At 49.6% G+C, this 26,403-nt stretch overlaps 2 protein-coding genes and 1 long non-coding RNA gene across 9 annotated transcripts in view; 1 reads left to right on the top strand and 2 right to left on the bottom strand.

The window, feature by feature from the left end:
• Positions 1-397: 397 nt before the first annotated feature.
• Positions 398-5,869, top strand: LOC138111004 (uncharacterized). The gene is made up of 2 exons (XR_011151224.1): positions 398-975; positions 4,272-5,869. It is a non-coding gene; the product is annotated as an uncharacterized lncRNA (long non-coding RNA).
• A 4,739-nt stretch (positions 5,870-10,608) lies between these two features.
• Positions 10,609-15,703, bottom strand: LOC138110966 (uncharacterized). The gene is made up of 4 exons (XM_069016110.1): positions 15,630-15,703; positions 14,125-14,497; positions 11,595-11,721; positions 10,609-11,204 (listed from the first exon to the last, which is right to left on the bottom strand). The coding sequence occupies exons 1-4, from the start codon at positions 15,701-15,703 to the stop codon at positions 11,053-11,055; spliced, it is 726 nt and encodes a 241-aa protein (XP_068872211.1). The 3' UTR covers positions 10,609-11,052.
• A 453-nt stretch (positions 15,704-16,156) lies between these two features.
• The window catches only part of LOC138111003 (semaphorin-3D-like), a 31,587-nt gene continuing 21,340 nt past the window's right edge, over positions 16,157-26,403 (bottom strand). For 4 of the 7 annotated variants that reach the window (XR_011151219.1, XR_011151220.1, XR_011151221.1 and 1 more), the window contains 4 exons: positions 24,631-24,693; positions 22,865-22,984; positions 21,293-21,401; positions 16,157-18,486 (listed from right to left, as the gene is read on the bottom strand). Coding sequence is in view for 2 of the 7 variants with exons in the window: in XM_069016157.1 (XP_068872258.1) it covers positions 18,190-18,486; positions 22,865-22,984; positions 24,631-24,693 (480 nt within the window). In the remaining 5 variants the exon portion in view is untranslated. The other 3 variants (XM_069016158.1, XR_011151223.1, XM_069016157.1) reach the window with 3 other exon arrangements.

Below are 26,403 nucleotides of genomic sequence, written 5' to 3'. Positions count from 1 at the left end.
CAGAGGCCGCCGCTCCCGCAGCGCCGCCCGCCCCGTGGGGCGGAACCGGAGCGGCGGCGCTCCCGGCCCGGGCCCGCCCGCAGCCCCCGCGGGGACGCGCAGCTCCCCCAGCCCCGGCGCTGCCGAGGCCGCCGCACCCCCTGCGCAGAGCAGCGCCCGCCTCCCCCCGCCCCGGGGCCGCTCCCCCGGGGGCCTCCCGCCCGCCGCGCCCCCGCCCAGCGAGCGCGGCTGCAGCGCCGCGGCCGGGAGGAGCCGCTCCCCCGGGCCGGGCGCTGGCGCCGAGTCCGCTGCTGCCGCTCCTGCTCTGACTGCGCCCGCTCTGGGGCCGGGCCTCGGGCCGCTCAGCCGCTACCTGATGCTCTCCTTCCCCCCCCCCCCCCCCCCCCACTTTCTCTGCGCCTTGCACTCTCCAGTGCAAAAACCTCTGGCTTTGAAAGTCCAGTGGAAACTGTTTCTTCTTTATTTCCAGAGCACAGCATCTCCTGAGTGGGAATGGATACACAAGGAGCACCAAGTCGAACCCTTATGTGAATGCCTCATCTGGGCCTTGAACCCACACCTGGCCATTCTCAGCACCCTGCTCCAACCAAGCCAATCTCAGCTCCTGCCAATGTCCTGCCTGGCATGGCAATGCCAAGTGCCAGCAAGGTAATTCCTTTGCAAATACAGCTCCTTCTTTTATGCTAATGCTGCTTTACACCCCAGCCCCTGCCATGGCCACAGGGCAGAGCTCCATGGCCAGCACCTGATCATGGAACACCACAGGTGATCGCTTGGGGGACAGCACAAAACTCTTCCCATAGCCCTGATTTCCTGCCCTTTCCAGGATTTCCCCAACAGCTGTCAAGGTGCTCATTCCATGTCCCTTTCCAGGGAGAAAGAAGCAAGGCAAGTCCTGAGGGTTCACTTGCTCCATGGCCAAAGTTCTGGAGAGTGTCAGAGCTGCTCCTGCCTGCAGAGGGGCATTTCCCGCAGGTGAGTGTTCACAGGCCAAAATCACAGTGGCGGCTGAGGCAGCTTTTGTGGCCCAGAGCTGCACAGAGCTCTCAGTGACTCCTGCTCATTGCCAGGAGTGTTCCTTGGTGCTCCTTCTGTGTGTCCCAGCTGGCAGGGAACGGGGGGGAGGGAGAAGGCCAGCAGCCCCAGGAAGGGAACCAGCAGCTCTTGTGCTTTGGATTTGCAGAGAGGAGCTGTGCCTGCAGTGTCCTGCCTGTGGCACACAGCATGCCAAACACACATCCCGGGAACGGGCACTGGGCTGCCTGGGCAGCGCTGGGATGGACATGGATAAAGGGCGGCCCCTCGGCCAGGGGCTGCTCTGAACAGGCACCCGGAGATGCTTCGGCCCCGACAGACCCCACTGACGCCCCAAAAATACCCCAAGGAACAGCTGGCACCGGGGAATGTCGGCACGGGCTGTTTGCAGAGGGGCTCAGACAGCAATTCCCGCTGCCGACCTCCCACACACCTGCCAGCTATGTCCCAGCCACCCAAAATGCCTTCCCTTCCAGCCTGAGGACATCATCCCTCAGCAGCGTTAAAGCCAAGGCAAGCTTCCCCCACAGCAATGAAATGCCAAGCAATGCCCTCAGAGATGCCTTCAAATGAAAGGTCAGAGGCAGAGAAATCTCTTTGGATTGAGTTGGCAGTTTTTGGGGAACCAGCTGGAACTGCACAACTGATGGAAAGCTTTCACAGGTGGCTCACACTGCAGGTGCCCTGAAGGCAGGGATGTGCATCCCTTTCCTGAGGGAAAAGAACTTCCAGAGGCTCTGCAATGAAATAGCTCCTGCAGGGAGAGAACTCCTCCCATGGGCACAGGGGCTGCCTCAGCACGGGCTGGGAGCGCGTCCGGCCAGCGCCTTCTCCTGCTTCCAAATATCACCTGGAGCCCGAGCTCGGGGGGTGCAGGCAGCTGAATTCCAGGGAACTCTGTCAGGTGCCCCAGGGACATGGTGGGGGGGGCTGGGGGATGAGGGTTACAAACAGCAAATTCTATGGAACATGAAGCTGTCCTTGCCCTGACCCTGCTGAGCTTCCCTGGAAGCTCTGCTACTTCCTGACACCTGCTGTTAAATAGGCAGCTCTGCATGGGAATATCCATGCTCCAGGAGGCACTAGGAGGCTATTCCAGTGGCAATTCAGGGCTTTGGGTAGAATTCATGTGAACTAGCAAAGCCTAACCCCAAATCTGGGCACCACACAGGGAACAACCTTTGTGCTGCCCTGGCAGCCAAAGCCCCTGGGCTGGGAAATGTCAGCAGGCAAATGGATAGAATGATTTAAATCCCAGCATCCCCCAAAGGGACAATCCACTCACCTCCCTTTGCTCCCAAAGTGTCCACTCTGTTCCCCACAGGTGCCCTGGGGATGCCAGGGAGGTCCCTTTGCCCACAGTGCCTTTCTCCTGCCCCTCTCCAGCCCGAGGCCTCTTCTCCCTTCCCTGCCAGCTGCTGCCAAGGAAGGAGGACACAGTGAGTCCTGAGTTCACCTCCAAATAGTCCTTCCCTCACCTTGAGATGATCTGAGACTTTACCCCCAAAATGTCCCCATCTGTCTCCTTCTGAGTTCCTCATTTTTTACAAGGAAGCATTCTTTCTCTGCTCTGGAGATTACCACAAGATTTGCCCCCAAAACTTTCCCCACCTGTCCACTACCTCTTTCCTCATTTCCACCTCAATATTCTCATTCTTTACCCTACAGACACTTTCAATTTTTACCCCTCAGAACTTCCCTACCTGGCCATAAAACCTCAGTTTACCCCATCAAGTGCATTCTCTCTGCTACAGATCACCTCAGATTCTACCCCCGACATTTTCTGTACCTCTCCACCACGGAGTACTTCATTTTTACTTCAAAATACTCCTTTTCTACCATGGAGATTCCCTCAAGTTTTACCCCCCAGATTTACCCACCTGTCCACAGCAATTCCCTCAGTTTACCTCAGGATGCTCCTGCTCTCTCCTAGAGATGACCTCACATTTTACCCCCTCAATTTTCCCTACCTGCCCAATTCTGATCACCTCCTTTTTACCTCAAAATAGGAGTTCTTTCTTCTACAGATTAACTAGGATTTTATGACCAAAATGTCTGTTTTGTCCCCTGTATACTGACCAGATTGTAAAACCAAAACCACGCAAGTTCTGTCTGTCTTATCCCCAAAATGTTCATTCTGTCCCCTACAAATTAGGTCCGATTTTTTCTCAAAAACACTTACTGTTCCTCCATAATTACCTCAGGGTTTGCCCCCCAAATTCTACCTCCTCTTGACTACTGGTCACCTCATTGCTTCCTCAATATGTTCATTCTCTGCCCTACAGATCTTCCCACGTTTTACACCCCAAATTTCCTTGCCTAGCCCCAGTGACTGCCTCAGTTTATGTCAGTGTGTCATACTCTCCCTAGAGATTACCTCAAGTTTGACCCCCAAAATTTTCCTTAACTGTCCACAACTTATTACCTCATTTTTACCTCAAAATATTCATTCTCAACCTCTAGATTATTTCAAGTTTTACCCCCCCAAAATTCCCCTACCTGTCCACTACTGATTCCCTCTTCTTCCTTCAATATTTATTTACTTTCTACCACATAGCTTCTATCAAGATTTACCACCAAAGTTTTCCATCTGTCTACTACTGATGACCTCATTTTTACCTCAACATGTTCTTTCTACAGCTTATTTAATGTTCTTTTTACACAAGTTTCCCTACTTGCCCACAACTGATTCCCTCATGTTACCTCAGTGTGTTCATGCTCTCCCCTAGAGATTAGCTCAGATTTTCCCCACATGCTCAGTACTCATCACCTCATTTTTCCCTCCAAGTGATCATTCTCTGCTCTTGAGATTTTGTCACGCTTTGCCTCCAAAATTTTCCTTATTTGTCTACTCCTCTATGCCTATGCCAAAATATTCATTCTGTCCCCTACAGGTTACATCAAGTTTTACCCCCCAAATTTTCCTTCCTCTACAATATTAACTCTTTTCTGCCCCAAAAATGTGCATTCTCTCTCCTAAACATCACCTCAGCTTTTCCCTCAAAAATGCCACCTCGCTCCCCTCGACATCCCCTCCCATTTTCCTACACAAACAATTCTTGTGTCCCCTCTCAGTCACCCCAGGTTTTCCCAGTGAGGAGCTGCAAGGAATTCAGGCAGGGCCAATGACACCAGGGAACAGCTGTAAATTCAGAGGCAGAGAGAGAAGATCTACCAGGAAAGGGGAAAGGTTCAGAAGACATTTCTGCAATTAATTAATTAATAATTATTTCCAGTTCCCCACTGAGAAGAACACAACCTCACAGCTGTTAAGGCCTGATGGTTCCCTGCAGGGAGAGCTCAGCACACGTGCCCAGAGGCAATCCCAGCATCTGAAAGAAAGAAAGAAGCAGCAAAAGGTGATTGCTTCTCTTTCCAAGTTATTTCAAGTGCTCACACCCAAACCAACCTTTGCTCTTGATTCTGGCCGGGTGCATGGTGAGCGGTGGGCACAGGTCATGTCATCCATGCTGATGTGAGTGATGCTTTCTGGGGGAAATCAGCTGATTTCCAAAGTTCCCTTCCTGCCCTGTGCCTGATCTGCACAGGAGAAAACCCCTTCCCTGAAGGGACTTGTGCTCCCTCTAATCCCATTTGCCCAGTCTGTTCCATGGGGATATTGCCAGCCTGGGGCAGCAGAGGCACCCGCAGCTCTCAGCACTCTCTGCTCCAAGCACAGCTCTGGGCTCCTTTGCAGACTGCCTCTGCCGTGGGGTTTTCTCCAGGAGAAGCCAAGGAATTGCTCATGGAAGGGTGGAGATTAAGTTAGCCCAAAGGGAAGCAAAGAATAAGTACTCCAGGAAGAGCCCTTGGGAGCTGCTGGGCTGAGGTGGGAAGGGGACATTCCTTGCCTGCAGGGCCAATACACAACAACCTCCAACCCAAAGCACAGACTGGCAGGTGGGGTCTGACAGCACCACTCTGACAAACCTCCTTGTCATTCTTCCCTGCAGTGACTTTTGCAATCAAACTCTGAAGCTGACAAGCCCAGCAGCTCTGTCCATCCACTCTGGAAGGAAAGGATACTCCAGGGATGAGGCCCATTCCCAGCAAACGCTCCCAACACAGCCCGGAGGCACCGCTGGAGCTCAGGTGTGGGGCTGGGAAGGGCTGCCAGGAGCACGCAGCCCCCAGGTGGGGTGGCAGCGGCAGCAGCAAATTCCCACAGGCTGATGGCACAACAGAGAGACAAAGGCCAGCAGTGTCCACGGGAGGTGCAGGGTTAATTCTGCTCCCTGCCCTGCCCCATCCCTGCAGGAAAGCTCCAGGGGGGAGAGAAACTCTCAGGGTGCCCAAAATGCAGCATCTGTCACCCTGATCCCGCTTCAACTCAGAGTGTGGGGCCAAGCTCCCCCCACAGGTAAACACTGAGCTGACCTGCTCAGGCTCAAACACAGCCCCAGTTCTCACCTCCAGCCTGCTCCTGGGGCTGCTGCCACATTCCTGACAAGGTGCCAAAGGCCCCTTTGGACAGGGCTCTCTCTGTCTCAGGTGCTGGGCACTGCAGGGACCAGGGCAGCCCCCTCTGGGGACAACTGGGGATTCATCCCACACCACGGGCAGGACCAGGGGCCCTCCAGTACAGGCTGGTGGGGCCAGAGCTCCTTGGGTTTGGCTGCTCAAACACCAAAGCTTTTGGCAAAGATGGGACAAGTTAAGTGGGTTTTCCTGCCCTGAGAGAGAGAGGAAATTGTTAAAATTAAGCATGGAAATTAAGTTCACTGTGGAAGTCAAAGGCTCCTGGCTTTCCCACTCCTGTTCTGATTGCTCACTAGAGGGTTTTATCCATAAAAAAATGAGAGGTGGCACCAAATAAAAGAACTCTTTTTCAACATTTTTCCCCTACTTTCTTTCACACATAAAAAGGATGTCCATTTTTACTTAGTGCATTCTTTGCCTAATTTTAACAGAACTGTTTTCCTTCCAGGCCCCACTTGTGGGTTCTTCACTCCTTTGCCATCGGACTTTGGACAAAGGAAGAGAAGGATCGGCTCCACACGGGTGTCATCCAACGGGGAACACCCCCTGTACCAGCCCCAGCCTTCTCCAAGCACGCTGCCTCACTTTCCCCATTCTGGATGCTGGCTCCAATCCAGTCTGAGTTCTCCCCTGTTTTCCATGTCTAAGGACAGGAACTTGTCCTGGTCAGGGTGTAAGGCCTTAAACTGCACATTGATCTGGGGGGCTGTGACTGGGATTCCAGCAGGGAATTCACTGTTTTACAAATAAAAATTATTCCAGGGAGCTGCTGCTTCACCACACAGTGTCAGCAAAAGAGAGAAAACACTAAAGGTGTATCCAAAAACAAGGATGAAATGATTCCTCCTGCTTTTAGTGGGATCAGGGCTTATGCTGCCCTGGAATGACAAAGAACTTCTCCCTCAGCCCCCCAGAGAGCCCTCGAAAAGCCAAAGTGCAGCAGGGAAGGAAGGAAGGAAAGGCACCTGCTGGGGCAGCACAGGTCCAGCTGCTCATGGGGACTGGGAATGAGTGCGGAGCCAAAAGCACCTTCCCAGGCTGGAGGGGCTTGCCTAAAGCACCACCTCTGGGAAGCAAAGGGCTATGGAAGAAATGGAGTGGGAATTTACAATAATAATCATCATGTATCGGGAAAGAGCAACAACAGAAGCAACAATCATTCCAAGGGAGCAGGAGGGATGCTGAGCTTGAAACGAGGTTTGAGTGAGGCAGCAGCTCCTGGGAGTTCTAACCCACAGCTCCAGCTCTGCGATTCCAGGAGCACTGCAAGCTCCTACTGCCCCGTCCCCGGCTTTGCCTCCTGCCAGTACTCGGCACCTCGGGCACGGTTGGGTGCGAGTGCTCCAGTGCTGCTGCCCCGAGGGAGTGGGAAAATGGCCATTAAACCACTTCCCACTGGGCTGGCTCCGAGCTCGGGCTGGGGAAAACATTTGGCACCCCTGGCATTTCAATGAAATCAGTTTCCATCACTTTGAAGAGGCACTGAATAAACCCAGGGCACATAAGTAAACCTCTCCCCATAAGGACAGCCCCAGGGAATACACAATTATTCCTATGCCTGGCCAAACAAACCAGCAGCCAGGTTTTGGGAAGAGACTCCAGACTCTTATCTCCTTCCCTGGCTGTAAAACACTTGCAGAGGCTTTGGAGTTCATACAAGCTTGTCAGGATTTGGATACTTCATGTAAATTCCATTCAGATACTGGAATGGAAGTGTCCTAAAGGCACCTCCACTCAGACTTTAATTTTAAGCCCTCTACCACCAAAGAATTTAGATGTTCTTTTCTTAGGAACACCCCACCTCTGCTTCTTTAGGTGTCTCCACGTGGGACATAAATTAAATGTGGACAAATTTTAGAATGCAGCTTCCAAGTCAAGTTACCTGCTAGGAAATTACTTCAGCTCTCTGGTACCTTGGGCTGTTTTAAACACAGCCTGGCCCTTCATGGCTGAGGCTCTGAGCTACACAACTTGTGAGTGGGCAAGTAGCAGCAGCTGAGGTCTCATCCCAGCTGTACACAAAAACAGGGAGTGGGGGCTGCACTTGGATACGTGCAGGCAGGGTTGGGCCCCTTCTGAAAGCTTCAATCCCTGTTTTCCAGAGATTCAATCAGGGATAATGACATTTTCACAAAGCTCTCTTAAGGCACGTGAAAACCCGAGTAAGAAAATGGAATCAAACCCTTTGTTCCACTGGCCTCACGCCCCAAATTCCAACGGGACAGACAAGTCCCTCTCCTCGGAAGGCAACGTCTCCTACCTGGATCTGTGCCTTCTGCAGCCTTTGGTGGCCGCTGTCTCCATCCTCCCACACCTCCTCATCTTCCTCCTCAGCAGGCCTGGCTTCCTCATCCTGCAGAGCAAGCACAGGGACAGTCACCAACCTGCTCATCCCAAACCTGGCCAGCAGGGATGGACTGCTGGGACCCCCTGGACGGTCACCCCTCTGCTGGGCACCATCCCTGCTCTGCAGTCCATTCCCGTTCCTGGCCTGGCATCTCCTTTGAACGGGATGTTAAACCACAACCACTTGCTCGGCTGGGTTTTGGGACAGCAGAGACTCCCCCAAGGCAGTGGACAAAGCTCCTGTTCCCACACCCTCTGCCTCCCAAAGCCCTGCTAGGGCCAGGCAGAGCAAAGGAAATCCCTCACTTCCTGCTGGAAATTTCCTCTTGTGCCCATAAACCCAGGGAAATCGTGGCTGCCCCATCCCTGGAAGTGTTCGAGGCCAGGCTGGCCGGGGCTTGGAGCACCCTGTGGATGGAATGAGGTGATCCTTAAGGTCCCTTCCCACCCAAACTATTCTGCCATTCCAGGATGATTCTGTGATCTCTCCCTGCATTTATTTTGCATCGCTTCCTCTCTAATTTGAATTCCCAAATCAAAATGAGTTTTTAAAGAAATCATTTAAAATTATCCCAGGAATAAAAAGGGGTGCATCAAACATACAAGAATCATTCCTACCTCCATCAAATCATTATTAATTGGAAGCCTCTTTCCTCATCTCTGTCCTTAGTTTTCCTTTCCTAGGAAACCTTGTGATCCCATAGTTTCTCCAAGAGATTTACTGGGATTGCAGAAAGCTTTGCTCTGTCAGGGAGGCAGGGGGGTTGACAACACTTGTTCCTCTGCATCTTTATCCTTTAACCAGCTTTCCTTCAGAATGGTGCTGCAAGAGAAGTTCAGAATTACTAGAAACGGATCAGGTTCACCTTTTTTCCTCACTCTTTTCCAACTACTTCCAAATTCTTGGAATTATCCTCAAATGAGGCCTAGCAAGCTACTGTGAAAACATCGGTCAGAGGAACATCCTGCAAAGAGAAAACCACATCCAGCAGCAGCCAAAACAATCCCATTGCTATTCTTACCTGGTCTCCAGGTGCTCCTGCCAGAGCTCCCAACACCCATTGCCATTCCATGAGGGTGAGGAGGCAGTTTTGGATGTGTTCTTTGCCATGGGATGGGAAAACAGAGCCCAGAGGGTCTTTGTGTCCCTTCCAAGCCACCCCATGATTCCATCAGCACCTATACCAATTCCATTCTGGAAAGCCCAATTCCATTCCTCCCATCAACTCAGAATTTCTCCCTTCCTCTCTCTGCTCCACATCAGGCATGTGTTGCCACGTGCCACAGGCATGGGATGCCTCAGCATTGCCTGGGAATGCCACTCAAGGCTGCCCTTGTGGCCTCAGCGCTCCAAAATGCCCAGCTGGCTCCCGTTCCAGCTGGGAATGTCCCAAACAGCAGCGTGGGGTGTGCCATCTGCCATCCCACCATTGGGGCAGCTCCCATAGAATGTGACTGACTTACTGGGTTTGCAATTCCTGGCTTAAAAGTCAGGTGGTGGAATATCCTCTCCTGGGAATATCCAGAAGACCAGAAGGCTCCCTGGAAGCCACAGGTCAGGGACAGAGTCAGATGAACGATCCTGAACTGGTTTTCAGGGGATGCATCCCCAGCCTGTGGCTGCAAAAACTCCAGAGCTGTTCCTTCCCCTTGGGACAGCCAGGGAAAACATCCCCACCATGGATTTCTGACAGGAAAAACCTCACTGCTTCAGGCTACTTGGCTCCTCCCAAATCCAGGCCAGCACTCCAACAGGCTCTAAGGACAAAACAACAGGAAAGACCATCTCAGGGCACACGCCACAAGCTGGGCGTCACATTCCTCACTGGAACTGGGCTGTTCCCACATCCCTGTGACAGTTGGGAGCATCTCCCGTTCCTCGCTCTTCCATTCAGGACAAAGAGACAACAGAGCTGTCAAACAGCCAGTGTGTAACCCCAACAATCCAGGGAAAACCACCTTGCTCTGGGGAGAAACATCATGCCCAGTTATGGAAAAAACCAAAGAGCGGTACTGGAAACACTCCCAGGCATGGAGGCTCCCAGCTCCGGAAATGCAGCTCACAGGCTTCTTCCCATGGGAACCCCAGTATTGCCCGGGACTGGGCTCAGGGAAAAAGTCCTGCCCATTCCATCACTCTGGCACAGACACCCCAGGAAGGTGTCCCTGACCATGGCAAGGGGCTGAACAGGATGGTCTGTAAGGTTCTTCCCAGCACAGACCACTCCAGGAGTTTAAGGTGGATTCGAGCAGCTCCTGAGGACATGAACACCACCCACACCTCCCACCTGGCTCAGCCCAGAGTCCATCCAGCACTCACAGAGAGCTGCTGGGAGCTGAAATTCTCCCTGCTCCCCCTGCCTGGGAAACCCTGCCTCCAGCTCCTGGGAAAGAGGAGCTGCATCCTGCTGGGTGCTCCCGGCTCTGGGCAGCTGCCGCCTTCAGGCGGGGGGATGGCTCGGGCAGCTCCGGTGACTGTTCCACCTCGATGATTTTGTGTTTTCCTGCATTTCCCTGGGCTGGAGGGGAGCAGGGGGTGCGGTGGGAGTGCGGGAAGGCAGCGGCAGGGAGGGCAAGGAGTGCGGCCGGGCACCGCACGGCGCAGGGGGGCTTCTGCTGGGAGTGGAGGGGCGCGACCCGGATGGAGACGTCCCCGCCGCTGCCGGCCACTGCCCATGGGGCTCCTGCCCGCCCCCGGCGCCACTGACCCCACACCCCGTGTCCCCACACTGGGAACCACCATGGAAAATCATGCTGAAACCTCTAATCCTGAGCCTGAGCCTTGACCTTTTACCCCCCCTGACCTTTGACCCCTCGACCCATTCCTTGACAACCTGACCTTTGATCCCTGACCCCTGACCATCCACCTTTACACCTTGAGCCCTGCCCTTTGACCCCCCCCAACCTGAGCCCTTTGACCCTTGCCTTTTGACCCATGACACCTGACCCCAGGACCTTTGACCCCCCTGAGCCCTGTGACCTTTGCCCCAACCTTCTACATGTGACCTCTGTGCTTTGACATTGACCACCTTGACCTTCGACCCCTGGACTTTCACCTTTGATTCCCTGACCCCCCAACCTATGCCCTGACTTTTGTCCCTTTATCCCCTAACCTTTAACCCCCTCTACTTTATACCCCTCACTGCTATTGCTGCCTGGAACCCCTCACTCCTGCTCTACACGCCCCAGCCCTCAACCCGTACCTGTCACTCTCCAGCCTGCAGCTGTCATCCCTAACTTTTTGGTGTGGGGCTTGTCCTCCTCTGAGGGTTCCAGGGTTATCCCAGCACCAGGGTTACTGAGCTCTGCTGCAGTGAGGGTTCCAGGGTTGCTGCACTGTGCTGCTGGTGGGGGGAAAATGGTGCTGTCAGGGGTGGTATGAGGGCTGGTGCACCTTTTCCCTGTATTCCTAACCTCCACTGGGTACTCTCCACCCTGTTAGGGAGGCTGTTTGTTTGGCTGCACCCAAACCTTGGCGATGAACATCACCTCGCAGACAGGACGGGACCAAGGAAAAACAAAACCCAGATGGGGGGAAAAAAAACCTCACAGCTGGCTGTTTTCTTATTATAAAGTTAAAAATCAGTTGAAAAAACTGAAAGGCAAAAATCCCCCACACAAGGTTAGAACCAGTCACACACGCTCTCACAGACTGACACACGCAGACACAGACAGACACACACTCTCACAGACAGACACCCTTCTTCAGCTTACACACTGACTGCAGCCCTTACTCACAACACTCCACCGATGAAGACGCTTCAACACATCTTCCAACTGCTGCTCCCTGACGTGGAAGGGTAGATTCTGGGAAAAGCGGTAGCATCGGTGACTGCAGGGATCAGAATCGGCCTCGGGGACCTGCAAGACAACATGAGACAGTCTACAAGCAGCTGACAGCTCGGAGTTATCCCCATACACCAGGCCCATAAGTTTTCTACACAAAACCCCACAGCCAAGAGATGAACCACAAAGTTTTACAACTGTTCAACCCAGCCACGACTCTAAGTGCCAGGGCAGGGCAGCTCCAAGTGTAAGCACACCAAATAGAAGCAAAGATGACACGAGGACTTGAGATAACTCTCCAGAAGATAAATTCTAGACCCGATATGCTTTGAGGCAATGGAACCTATGGAACTACCACAGTGAGGAGGGTCTAATACACTTCATAGAGAAGTCCATGGCCCATGAAAGAAAAGATACTACCAAAAGTGAGAAGGAAGATGGAGGAGAACATCTTGTGTACTTCTCCTGGTCTCCAAAAGCAAAACTGTAAAGATGCCGGAATGAGCCCGATCCGGGAAAGCACGCGAGCAGAGACCCCCGCTGCCGCTACGGCCCAGAGCGAGGCCCATAAAGCACCGAGATGTAACAAAGGCCTGTGACACAGGAGAGGATGGACACAAACTACAGAACACAGACACCCATGACATAGCACAGACACGAGCTGAAACTGCCCAGCAACGGGCACAAGATTGCTAGTGATGCCATGAGGATTTTTGCCTTTTCTTTTATACCCCTGTTGTACCTTTTTACAAATTCTGTATTCCTAGTGCTTTTTGCCTACATTCTTGGACTTGTTTGTCAAGCTGAGAGACTCAACATTTTAGAAGCTTCGTAGCTAGGGATCAGTGTGCCCCAGACCCCACGGTCCTCTCCAGAACACATTCTGTAAACCAAGATAGAACCATCCAGGGGAAGGTTCCTTGGGGAGGGGGGCTCACTTGAGCCTCTCATTGGGGAATCTTTGATAGATATGCTAATTAGTAACACCTATAATGTTACACCTAATGTTGGGGGAGAGGGGGGGACACAGAGACTCGGCGGGGTGCATCTCGATGCATATGACCTGGACGTGTGCACCTAAGGATCCTTAAAATAAATACCAAGGTAAAATCCCTTTTCCCCTTCGAACCGTGTATGACTCTTGATTTTAAGACCAGGAAAAGGCATCATTTAATCACGTTTCCCTCATTAGAGGAGACAATTAAATGACCACTCAGGTGCACAACCACTCCTGCAGAGCACTTCACTAGACCCCGTTTTGCAATAACTCCCCCAGGCTGCAAAGCCCCGTTTGCCAGGGACCTGAGAGAAGAATTCGGTAGTTTTAAAGGAATGTCAGCAACTAGGAATACACCTGAGAGGAGTTCAGTAGCTGGGAGGGAGACCAGGTGACAAATAAACACACAGGCCCCAGCAGAACCAGCTCATTCCAAAGAGTGGCACTGAGGAAGGGCCTGGGCAGTCCCACAGGGGCAGGTGGGTGCCTGGCTGCCAGCACTGGGAACGTGGGAATGCTTCAAAGCACCGGCACTCCTGAGAAAATGACCAAACAAGGCCGTCATAAGGCAAGAGATGAGCCGGGGGGACAGTGGGTCCCACACCTGCCCCTTTTCCCTTTCCACTGTACAGCATCTGCCCAGGCTGTGAGCGAGCTTTGGGCAGAAGCACTCAGTTCTCCCCCAGAATCCAGTGAACCACTTGCTCATCTCCAGAAGAGAATCACAGGCACAGCACTGAATGCACCGATACCCGGCTTACACCTCTCAACACTTTCTCGCTTTGGTTTGTTCATTGAAAAATGGCAAAAAAGGAAAAAAGTCAGCCCAGAGCCCAGGAACGTTAAGCGACTGCTCTTTTACAAAGTCCAACACAACCCCCCCCAAGGATGAGGCTTTACGTAAGAGCCACCCACTCAGTCCGGACGGGATTGTGTCCGGACCCGCGACTCTTCCCTCGCTGACCTTCGGCAGCAGCCGGCGGAAGCCAATTCCCCGAGCACGGCAGCCCCGCGGAGCCGCCCAGAGCCGCCGGCCGCCCCCAGAGCCCCGCAGCCCGTGCCGGTGCTGGCCCGCTCCATCCCGGAGCGGCTCCGGCCGCAAACCGGGAGAGCAAAGGGGAAGGAACAAAGCCCTGACAAAGCCAATGAGCGGAACACCATTCAACCCATCAGCGGGGAGGGCAGCGCAGCGGCCCCGCCGGCCCCGAGCCCGCCCCGAGTCCCCGTTCCAGGAAATGCCCCGGGTTGCGCTGCCCGGGGAGGGACCCCCGCCCTCCCGGGGTGTCCCCCACAGCGGGGCGCGAGCGCGGGGAAAGCCGCGGGTCCCGGCGGGAGCTGCGCCTGGAGCGGCCGATGCCGCCCTCGGGCCCGCCGGTGCCGCCCAGGGGGTGCCGGGATGTGCCGGGAGTGCCCGGGGCGGGGACGGCGCGGCCCCGGCGCTGCCCCGGTGCCGGCGGGAGGCCAGGCCCGGCCGCGCTCACCTGCGCTGGTCGCTCCGCTGGGCCCGCACCATCTCTTGGCTGCCGCCACCGGCGAACGACGGAGGAGCCGCGGAGCCGCCGGCGAGTCACGGAGCGCCGGGGGGGGCGCGGGGCGGGCCCGGCGGAGGGAGGGGGGGGCGGCTGCCAAGCGGGCGGCCGATCCGGAAAGGTCCCGGCGGTCCATGGCGGGCTGGCGGCTCGCAGGGCTCGGGCAGGGCCGCGGCTGCGCTGGGCCCGATCCCGGCCCGGTCCCGCCTGGCGCTTCCCGGCGGCTCCCGCGCCGCCGCCGCCGCCCCGATCACGTGACGCGCGGGGAACCACGTGACCCCGGCGGAGCGCGCGCGCAGGGGGCGTGGCGCGGGTCAGGCCCCCCCTCCCCGCGGGGCGGTGGGAGAGTCACGTGGCGCAGCGCGCGCGGAGCGACACGGGGAACAGCGGGACAGACCGGGAAACACCGGGACACCCCGGGACAGACCGGGACGCACCGGGACACACAGGGACACACCGGACACCCCGGGACAGGCCGGCAGAGGAGCAGCTTCGGGGTGACCCAGCGGGGGCCGCCCAGTGCCTGAAGGGGCCGCAGGAAAAGATAGAGAAAGGATTTCCAAGGGACGGAGGGACAGGACACAGGGAATGGCTTCCCAGTGCCAGAGGGCAGCGATGGATGGGAGATTGGGAATTGGGAATTCCTGGCTGGGAGGTGGGGGAGACCCCAGCAGAGTTCGCCCAGAGCAGCTGTGGCTGCCCCTGGATCCCTGGCAGTGCTCAGGGCCAGGCTGGACATTGGGGCTGGAGCAGCCTGGGACAGTGGGAAGTGTCCCTGCCCGTGGCAGCGGTGGCACTGGATGAGCTTTAAGGTCCTTCCAAGCCCAAATCGTTCTGTGAGTCTTAGAGCCCTGAAATTCTCATGACAGAGGTGGAACTGCAAGAGCTTAAGGTCGCTTCCCAAAAAAACCCCATTGCACGACTGCAGCTTCTGGAGCCCTCGGTCCATTGAAATGCAGTTTCAGAGGAGCTCCGAGGAAATGGTGCTTTGGGGAGAGCAGAGCGGCTGGAACAGAGGAACAGGAACAGTCTCCTGGAGCGAGCCCTTGTGTCTCAGAGAGCGGGATCGGCTCGTTCCTAACGCACCTGGTGACTCCCAGAGCGGAGGATGGAAACGCAGCCCTGGTCCCAAAGAAACCCTGCCCGGGAGCGCGGGCTGGGATTGGGAGCCGGCAGAGGGAGCTCGGTGTTAAAGAGGCTCTTTTGGCTGTAAAGGTGCGCCTTTGTCTCTCTGCGAAGCACCCGGCCGTAGCGGCGTTTTTGCTGCTGTCTCCTGATTTTATTAAACTTTCATTAAACTGTCCCTTTTCTTCAACTTTCCTTCAAATTCTACAAAGAGTGAAGCTCGTTTTTCACGGCCGCGCGGTTGGAGCGGCACCAGCGCTGATCCCTCCGCGGGCAGGATCGCATCACAAATAGTCCCTCCTGGCGGATCACTCCGCGTGGGGCCGCATCACCGGTGATCCCTCCGCGGGCAGGACCGCATCACAAATAGTCCCTCCTGGCGGATCACTCCGCGGGCGGGCGCCATCACCGCTAATACGAGTATTTATAAATTCAAAAGAACTCGTTAACGCAGAAGAAAGCAAGTACGCTTCATGCTGGGTGGGAAACATAGGGTCTAAGGGATAAGAATTTTAAAGCTGTCAGAGACCCAAGGAAAGGCGCAAAGGGGAAACAAGAAAGAGAAGGGCTGGGACCCCTGGAAGCATCGCCCCCTCCATTGCCGCCTGCCCCCCCCAAGCCCAGGCTCCTGTGGCGCCGCTCGCAGCTGCAGCGCCGCTCCTGAGCCCGAGGTCCCGCCTGTCCCGGCCCTCAGGCAGCGCCCGCGGCTCCACCGCTTGTCCCAGCGGGGCGGCTCCGCCGGTAGCCCCGGTGTTCCCGCCGCCCCCTCCAGCCCCTGCGGGCCCAGCGGTAGCCCAGCCCCCCCTTACGTTGTCCCTGTGCCCGTCCCTAGCCCAGGGTTTTAAAAATCCTCAGGATATTAACTGTGAATTTACGTTTTGTATTAAGAAGACTAAACATCATGGAAACAGCTGAATTTAGGACAAACAATAGGCCAATAAATACAATACTAGTGCTTTAAAATAATTAAATAACCATTTGTTCTTGCATCTATGTTGCTTCCAAATACTGGCAGAATTCCTTCAAATAAACAAACTGCTAGTTTTTTTGTTTTGTTTTGAATTTTTAAAGATTGCATTTTGGCAGTCATTCGGGCAAATCTGGACATTTGTTCCATTCGTCTGAAGTGAAAAAAAGCGATACATCTATCACATTGCACTTTCTCTCTTAGGAAGCCAAAACTAGGGCCCTCCAGGGAACAAGAAGTTTAATTACAAACTATCACTGTACAACAAGACAGATTATTGGGCAATAGTGCGTTCTGAAAGGTATTTGTCATAATGAGGAATGGGCAGGGTAATTGGTGTTTGCCAACTGACAGGCACTCGGTGATCGATGCATCTGAAGGGCCAACAGAAATTCTCCATCCTTGCTTAGGCTCTGCTGACAAGGCACTTTCAGCACTTCTCTCAGTGTTTGGTATCTCTCATTCCAAGTTCCTGCTACGTCCTGAACAGTTTTGGTGAGTGGTAATTTGTAATAGAGGATGGATGATCAGCAGGTGATTCTTCAGTCAAAAGGACTAGTTTTTCCAATTTATCTGTGGGATTTACTTGAAGTGATATGTCATGTAGTACTCAGATGACCTATTTCTACAAAGAATGAAAATTACTCAGCTGCATTAACTTACATATATGAGTGAAAATACAGTTAGATATTACTTAGCTCATAAATGTATAACTGAATAAAAAGTGTTCTCTGAAGGATACAAGTAATCTTTACTGCCATTTGGCGGTAGACAGAGAGAAGTGACACACCAAGGTTACTCTGCTCATCAGTGGCAGAGATGGGAAATGATCTCACCTGAGCTCCAGGGCAGCATCTTATGCATGAACTGTACTGCTCTCCTCGTTCATTTGGGAATAAGGTTAGCATCCAAAGATAGAGCAGAAACACATTCTCTGGTCAGGCCTGTAACTCTTTACAGTGCTCCTTGTACATTATTGTGAAGCACTTGACACCAGGCACAATCAAAAAAGGGATACTAGAATACCCTGACCCTTAATTTTATCTAGAGCAAAAAATTGTTACGTAGCAAAGTTCATGTCTTAGGTAGCTAAAGGAGAGCAGCTTCTTCATTTCACAAGATTTAATAGAACAGTCAAAGCACTAGAATGCTACTGAAATTAGGAAATGCTGCAATAAATCACAGAGTTCTACTGCTTGCATTAAAAAAAAAAAAAAGTTAAAGTTTCTGGATTCCCATTTTAAAAATAGACTTCACAGTCATTAAAGAGTACTAGGGGTCTCTGAGAAGAATAAGCACAGGCTTTAATCTATTGTTTTTAATAAAGGAAGTCCTGCCCCATCTGTAGGGTCAGAATCACAAATCATCTATCTTATTATCTGAGAATAAAGACTGAACATTAGTCATATTCTTTTTATAACACAGAGTGACCGATACTTCAAAGCATTGTCATCACTGCTCTCTGGCTGTAAATGAAAACGTCATGGTGCTTCACTCTCATCTTGTATTCATATGCTTGACAGACAAGTTAAATGAGAATTGTCCAAAGCTATGAACCAAACCATGACAAAAGTAGCTCTTAGAGTGGTTTTAAATCACTCAAGCTGACATTCCTCGGCCCCAAATGTCAGACCACACAGTGCTGCGATGCACGCAGCAGGCAGAGCGCACTGTCCTGTTCCTCGGCTCCCAGCTTCAGAAGTGGCTACTCGAGTAAATAGAAACCTCAGAAACGTAGTTATGGAAATAGTGCATGTCAGCAGACTTCAAAGGGCAGAACATATTGATAATTGCAGAAAGAGGCCCAAAAGGGCTTCAATCACTCCCTGTCCCTGCAGGTTTTTTTGTTGTCCTCTTAAAGGAGCAATGACTGGGTGAGGATGAAACTGCCTTCCTGCCCAGCTGACAGAGGCTTTACAGGCATTCTAATGCTTCTGTTTGCACGGCTGCCCTTCCAGCTCTGTGCTGTCTGCAGCCTGAAGGCTTCCCCAGCTCTGAGAGCACAGACCAGCACTGGAAACACGACCAGCGCCAGAGGAGCTCCAGCGGTGACATCTGCTGAGCCCCCGGGCTCGCATCCTGAGCCATCGCAGGTCCGAGGGAAGCACCCGGCTCTGGTGGCTCCTTACCTGCCAGCACTGAAGCAAACGGCTGCTGGGGATCGAACGGCATTTCAACCTGCCAGACTCCAGGTTCTGGGTATCCAAACGGAATACCATTTCCTGAGAATAAACACAAATTCATTATCCTGGTGTGGCTACAGAGAAAAACTCACTTAGACAGCCTGTTCTGCTAATGTACAAAGTAAAGATGTGTTAGATCGTGCAGCTGTCATCGCAGCATTGATGTTTACAGTCTGTGTCTGTTTTACATCTGTATATTTTCATTCAGTGTTTTACTGTATCCTGGTCACTCTATAGGGAAACACAAATCTTAAAAAAATACAATTATTTTCAAAAAAAAGGAGATGCATTGTTCATTTCTACTCCAGTGAAAAGCTGGATTGTACTTAAAAGGCATTGGCTTCTATTTGGGAAAGTGCTGATAGACTGTGTTGCAACAGGAGACCCTGAAGGGATTCTGGCTGACTCAGAAATTTCTCCAGGGACTGCTGAATAATGTTCACAGCAGACACAGTTCAGACTCTTTTAAAATGAAAGAGCATATGCTCTCTCTTATTATTTTTAACAAGGCTAACGATACAAGAGATATCAGAATAGATTTTTCCTTGTCGTTTCCAAATACCGTGTGATTAATTCCTGGGCCACAGAACAAGGGCATAGAGGAAGATAAAGAAAATAAATTATTTAAAAATTATTCCCTATGTTTTCAGTGGGTAATCAACAAGTCGATTCCTGTAAGCATCCATTTGAAGCTTTCTTATAGTTCAGAATTGCCAACAAGGGCTCTTTTACTTGCCCCTTTCAGTGGTTTCCTGAAAGCACACTTAAGCTGAAATCCACTGTGAGTCCTGCTGAAGGCAAATTGATAGCTCAGAGGAGTAAAGTGAACTCTCTGCAGGTATAGAGACTTGATCTTCAGAATTGTCCTGCCATTAAGAGAAGGGAGATTGCCTAGAGAATGGCTTTTAACATATTTTCATTCACCATGCTTTCCTATCTACTGTGATACTTAAAATCCCTCTAGTACTCAAAAACCCATTCAATGTGGATTTAATGTCTATTGTAGAGAAAAAACTTTAGAAGCTAGTTTAAAAAAAAAATCAAAACACCTCCATGGTTTAAACGATTAAAAATAGGTGAAGTGATTTTAATTATTTGTTTCCATACCTCTGACTTGCAAGAGGCCTGGAGAGTACGAATGACAAGCAAGTATGTCCAAAGATGGCCACATAGGATTAGACTTCACAACACATTAATTCAATTCATCCTTAATGGACATCAGATTATAAATGACCAAACCTTTCTATGTTATTGAGGTGCCTCCTAAACTCTCTAGGCTCAGAAGACAAAAGCCCAGGATATTGAATAATTAAGCTCCTTAAGAGAAAAGAAAAATCAATTCCAATCCGTGAACATAAATTCAATTTCCTCCAGCCGTCCTAGCTCATACAAAGCAGAATTCAACCAGCAAAAAACTCGTTACCTTCCCAAACCTGTGGAATATCCAGCAAACCAATTTCTCAGGCTCCTACAGTGAGCAGAGCAAGGACAGAACTAAACTGATTTTTTTTTTTTTTCTTACAATGCTACGCTGGTGTCCAATTGTCCTTAGTTCTAGGATGTGCAACCCTGAGCTGCTCAGGGAACCCTTGCCTTATCACATGCGAAGAGGCTGTCTGCAAGCCCAGCAATACTCAGGGGACCAAGGGAGTTACAGATCAACATCAAGTATTTCAGGCTTCACCCCGACAAACTAATGGACACTACCAAGCATTCACACAGAATTAACCTCCTGCTTTCACTTCGGGCAAAGCTTTCAAAGAAAAGAGCATCCCTTGGAGAGCTGTGGCTAACAGCACCAACCGGGCCAAGCCTCTTCTTCACCAGCCAAGAGAAGTTTTGGCAGCGACTCAAGCAATAACAAGACAAGGACTTTAATCCCCTTTAATTGTGTGATTCTGTTGGGGATTTGTGCTGCTTCAAAAGCAGTGTCTGCTGTGGTTTTGAGTCACCTGATCCACACTGTTTTCCTCTCTGTTTTCACAGCTCTGGCATTGGCCAGGAGAGCACTGTGCAGATCCACGAGCAGCTTTCAAAGGTCAGCAGAGCACTGCCTGGTTTCACAGCCTCCGTGAGGCTATCTCAGGGCCTGGCTCTCCCAAGCATCCCACAGCTTCCTGGAGAGGTTGCTAATTACCAGACATTCATTATCTGTTCTTATAACCCAGAGATTTAAATTGAAAAAAAAAAAAACAAATTAAAAAGGGGAGGGACGGAAGAATGAAAAAATACTAAGAGAATGGATCTGCACTAAAAGTGCTTTGACTTATCCTGTAGGACTCCTGGCTTCAGTTCCTACAAGGAGACATTTTCAACTGCCTGTCAAATTCACATCACTGGGCCTATCCTCAGCACCCTCCAGCCTTGTCACATTTATATGGAGAGGTGGTGGAAGGATGGTGGCTGAAGGGTGTTTGGGGCTCCAAGAAGGAAAGGGAAAATATGCCTGATGCCATTCAAGGCTGATAACTCAGTAGGAGGCTGTAGAAGAGCTCCTCTGTCAGAAGAGGCAGGAGCAGTGCTGAACACTGCCCAACCTACCACTGCAGCTGAGCAAGCAGGAGGAATGTGGGAGAGGCAGGACTGGGAGACAGTGAGGGGATTAGGAAACACGATGCCAGGATTCTTCTTCCATTTCCTTTCTAAGGTAATTGGTCCTGTCTAACTGAGACAGACCCCTTGTCTAGACTGGCTGCCGGACTGAACAGTCAGACCAAATCCATAATTTCATAAGGTCTGGTGAAAACAACCTTCACAAATGAAGTAGTTGAAATGAAGTAGGGCAATGGTAGAGTGAATAAGGAATCTTGCTAATGAGCCAGAGGTAAACCAGAGCCTTACTTACACTCTTGCTGAGAGCTGTTCTGTTCCATTCAGCTGTGTATTTGATCATTCAGCTAAGAAACCAGCATGATACAAGGGATCTAAAATTTCAGTTGCTTCAACCGGAATATCTAAAGTAGCAAAGCAAAGAAGCCAACAAATTATTTCATTGTAAGCCAAATTATACAGGATATACCAGACAATACCAGGAGCATTAATGGTTTATTAGGGAAAGAACACCACCAAGTAGATCTCTCATAGCTTCAGTTTTCTGTTGCATAGGCAGCCCCTCTGGGTTGGTCATCCAACACACAGATTGGGGGGTACATAATTATGGGTCTCAGTCTGGGCAAGCTTAATCACTTTTTTTTCCATGAGGACCTTCCCTCGATTCCATGTGTCAGTGATAGAACAAGGGGGACTGGCTTTTAATGAAATATGGTAGGTTTAGATAAGATAGCAGGAAGAAAATTGTTTCCTTTGAAGGTGGTGAGGCCCCGGCACAGATTGCCCAAAGAAGCTGTGGATGCCCCATCCCTGGAAGTGTTCAAGGCCAGGCTAGATGGGGCTTTGAGTAACCTGGTCTAGTGGAAGGCATCCCTGTCCATGGTAGGGAGGTTGAAACGAGATAATTTTTAAGGGCCCTTTCAACCCAAACCATTCTATAATTCTATTATTCTGTTTCAGGTTATTGCATTTATTAACTTTAAACCTCATTTCCTATATTCCTATAGAATTTCACCAAGCCCTGAAGAAAAGAGAAAGCTATTTCTATAGCAGCATAGGAAGCCTGCACCACAGGCAAGCAGAGGGACAGGTCACACACATCTCAACACTGTCTGAGAACAGTATCAGTGGGATAAATGCAGCCAAGGTGTGATACATATAGGAGTTAAAAAGAGACTTGTGTACTAAGTGGCTGCTTGACACAACACTAAAATTCTTCTGTTGTGGGGGTTAGGTCTCAAACATTTACCACTTAGGATAGTGATTTCTTTGTCACCAGTAAATGAAGACCAGTCAGCTGCTAACTTCAGCTCAGGAATATGCCACTAGTGATGGAGGACATCCAAGACCTGCTTGGTGACCAGACTGCAACACACTGCAAAGTCCTGAGATGCTGTCTCTGGACTCAGGCTTAGAGAACCTTTTCAAAGTGTTTATTACTCTCACGCACAAGGCACAGGAAACCCTCTGCGGTATATGTACATTAAAGACAGAACCACAAGTTTCATCTTGAACTCTGAGTGTGTGTGCGCAAGGAAAGTATGTGCAGAAATGACTTACTAGAAAGGAAGACATCTGGGTCAGATGTTCTCTTCACTTAGTTAATCACATGGAAGTGTCATTCTGAAGAACTTTGTGTATTAAGCCTGAGGAAAAGTGCTTTGTTCAAAAGCGATATGCACATAGCAAATGTGAGAACAAGAGTTCCCGTCTGACCCACAGAATCCACCACTTACCCTGTTATTTATGCAAGCTGCTGTCAGGTCATTTTTTACACACTCACATAGTATTTTCCAATCTATGATGAATGCTACACAAGATGAGGGCTATTCCTTGACATGTCAGACTAGTGAGAAAGTTAAATTACCTCTTTGTGAGTTCCAAGCTCAATGTATCCACAGAGAGGGTGAAACGCTCCTGTGCCACAGACATAAACATGGGTCCAGTTGTACGGCTGAAGAACTCGGATAAAATTGGCACACTCTGTCTGTTGGGAAAAGAAAGATAAAGGTTACTTTTCATGTTTATTCTTCTCTTTCACATTATACATAGAATATAAGTTACAGCCATATAAGCTTATATAAGTTACAGCCATAGCATTGGTGTATTTAAACTCAGAACTACTGTAGCAGAAACTGTTTACAAGTAGTTCAAACCTGTTAGGACTATAACTTGACAGTGGCTATCTACCAGGCAGTTCATCAATCAGACTTGCAAACCTAATTCTGCTGTATGCTTACAGCCACGAGAAACTGTCTGCTCACACCACGGTTTGGAGGGAATCTGTTCAGCCAGTGTTGTAGCAAACACCACCCGTCAACAATTGGGCAGAGGTCGCAGAGCCACTGGGTTTGTCTGGCTACCAGTCTTCCTGCCTTTGCTCCCAGCTCAGGGTACTGCACATGCTTTAATACCAAAGATCACATGATTAAAGCGACTGCGGTGGGCTGAAAGGCTTCAACACACTTCCAAGGGCATGCTTTGTCTCTGCACCAACCACATCTTACTGGTGACTTTTATTTGGTCATTTCTGAGTCCAGTGGGACATCCTGGCTCTAGCTGGGCTTGCTCCATGTTGTTGTTGTTGGTAAGTAGCACAGGCATGCTTGCAAGGATGATACATGGGGCTGGGGGAAAAGCCTTGATTTAGCCTTGCCCAGAACGAAATGAACACAAAAACACATAACAGATACTTCAGAGGGAACACACAGGATTTGTTCATATGTTCAAGCCATCACCCTGCATCTAAGTGAGAGTCCGAAACAACTATTTCCCTCTCAGGACCTTCTCCTTTTTCTCTTAGTGTAGAAATAGACCAGCACAAATCTTCCACATGCACCAGTATCAGAATATTTCCAATGCTCAGCATTGTTTAGGTTCTGACTGCTGTAAAGGTAAGGGTAGTAACAAGTTAGAATAAAAAGCTAAACTCTTCAGGCAGAGAGCTGAGAGCATTTTGAGCTGGAAGATACCTTGGTAACCGACATGCTGGAGATTTTTTTTGGAGAGAAAAGGAAGAAATTTTATTTTACAGCCAGGAAATGTTTACATTTATAGTGGGCTCTAGACACGTGACGTAATCTGTGCTGCACAAAACATATAAAAGTTGTATTGTGTACACGTATGTACCTTAAATATACTTCCTAAAGAAGATTTGTGGTTTCTGGCAAAAGCCATTGAGTCTGAGATTTTTTTTTAAACCCCAACTGCAGCTGTCTGCAAATTAAGTTGATTTGTACACTGCTCTACTACTGTTTCTTTAATGAATTATAATGAAGTTACATTCAGCATACACCCAAGAAAAAAAGAAGCATTTTAATGTGAGAAAAGAGGATTCCAGGGAAATACTGCCTGGTATACATTTTTGAGGAAACGCCATTCATCTCTCAGCTGCATTTATTACATAAAAGAACAACATATCATGATTGATGCCTGCAAGATTGAATTTTTTTAAGTATTAATATTTAAAAACCAACAGAAATGTAACTTTGTTTTTCAATTAAGAAAAAACACTTAGGACATTAGTTCAGAAGAAGTGTAACAAGAGCTTACTAAAGCATTTTTTGCATTTAATAAAAAATACATAGATATGCATAATCCTCAGCCATAATAAAAAACATACATCATACTTACATGGGCATCTTTCCCAGCTAATTTGCATAATTCTACCTTTTCTTTTGCTGCAGGCCAGTAAATCTGTAATAGAGTTAAAACAAGACAAAGATGATGAAGATTATACACTGTCCTGTGACTGTAGATTATTCCAGGAATAAACAGTTAAAACAGATTTATGCATGTTGAAGGACCTTGCATGTAAATTGAAATGAACATGACTTCAAGTACAAGATCCCATTACAAAAAGTTAAGAGGCTTTAAATCAACCCCCCTGATTCTTGTTTATTTCTTCATTGGCTACATGTACTTTTAAAAAGCATTCAGTTAATCTGGCCGGGGCACCTTGTCACCATTATGTGTTTCTCTCAAAGTTATGATGAGCCAAATCATCTGGAAACTAAACTGATTGCAAAGCCAGGCAAATTACATTTGTAAGAATTTGGTCCAGTGGACTTGGCAGAACTGTTATAAAAAAAACACTTAGCTCTTTCTGCCAATTTTCAAATGAAAATAATTAGGTTCAAAAAACTAAGGACAGCTGGAGGGAAATTTGTAGAACAAAAAGTACATTTGGCAGGAATCAACAGTGCATGGTTTAAAAACATCAACATTAACTGAGTTTACTGAGAAAATGACACAGAAGTTTAGAGAAGAACTGTGGACCTTAGATAATTGCCAGTATATATTGATACTGTTTCTCTTTCTTTTTTAATCTGCCCTGCAGAATTCTACAAAATAGGTTTTGATGTAGATAAATCCAGATGACAACATACTATCAGTTACTGTAATCCAAATTGTGTTGGTGAAGAAATGTCAGTGAACAACAACAGTGCAGGTTCTGCCTCACTGATTTCAATTAAGCAGTCAAAACTGGATATGATTGAGTACATCTGATTCTATTAAATTTAAAATAGAAGCTAAATACAGATTCTTCTCGAATCACTGTGTTAAATATGGATATTTTGTACTTCTAATTTTGACAAGAAAAAGCAATTGTTATTTCTCATGACTAGTAATAAAAACACCACAAATCACACTACTTTTTAAGCAAATATTGATTAGTAAATTGCCTGAAGTCCCAGGCACCAGTCAGCAGGTCATTAGTAGTCACAAATGCTTTATAGTAGTCTCCAGTCATGCTTTACAAAATCTTAAATAGCAAATGTATAGGAATGAAGAATTATTATAATATGCACTAGAAATAAAAACAACATCAAGGAAGGACGCACAACTCAGTGGCATGCAAGAGGAGTTGACTGCTGTCATATTCCCCTTCACCCAGCTGTTGGCACCTTACTGGAAGTGGCTTGACATACCCAGGCTCAGTCCCACACAGGTAAGGAAAGCAAAAAGCAAGTGGCCTCCCTCAAGTACCTTTATCACTTTCCAAAACCTACAGTCACTGTTTCTCTCAATCTGGAAACAGTCTGGATTTTACTTCTTTCTCTTTCCTTCCCAGTGAAAATGGATGTATTGGATTTCTGCAAGGAAATTAATTTCCTCTCAAGTGAACTCCGTTACCTTCCTGATAAAAAACCTCTTAGCAGAGACAATGTAGTTTAAGTTACTTAAACCTTAACCCTCTGCAACAATATTTACATGGAGTCAGAGATAAGACAGTGTAACAGCATTGCAGCACTGGAGCACAAATTTGCTTTCCCAGAGCATTTTCTCGGAAAGATCTGGTCAAAGCACCCAGGTATGGAAATGCAATCAGCCATCCCAGGGATGTGTGGATGGCACAGAGCACAGTGCCAGGAAGCACAGAGGAAAGTACTGGAAACATCATGA

The sequence above is a fragment of the Aphelocoma coerulescens genome, chromosome 5 (assembly GCF_041296385.1).
Source record: "Aphelocoma coerulescens isolate FSJ_1873_10779 chromosome 5, UR_Acoe_1.0, whole genome shotgun sequence".
In the NCBI taxonomy this organism is placed as follows: Eukaryota; Metazoa; Chordata; class Aves; order Passeriformes; family Corvidae; genus Aphelocoma; species Aphelocoma coerulescens.
This window is presented reverse-complemented; position numbering and strand designations above follow the sequence as displayed.

Coding starts and splice junctions, on each gene's coding strand:
- LOC138110966 (XM_069016110.1), bottom strand. CDS start 15,703: ATGGCGCCCGCCCGCGGAGTGATCCGCCAGGAGGGACTATTTGTGATG. Junction 14,498..15,629: donor TGCCCGCGGAGGGATCACCG/GTGATGCGGCCC, acceptor CCCCGCGGGGAG/GGGGGGCCTGACCCGCGCCA. Junction 11,722..14,124: donor CAGCGGAGCGACCAGCGCAG/GTGAGCGCGGCC, acceptor GTTGTCTTGCAG/GTCCCCGAGGCCGATTCTGA.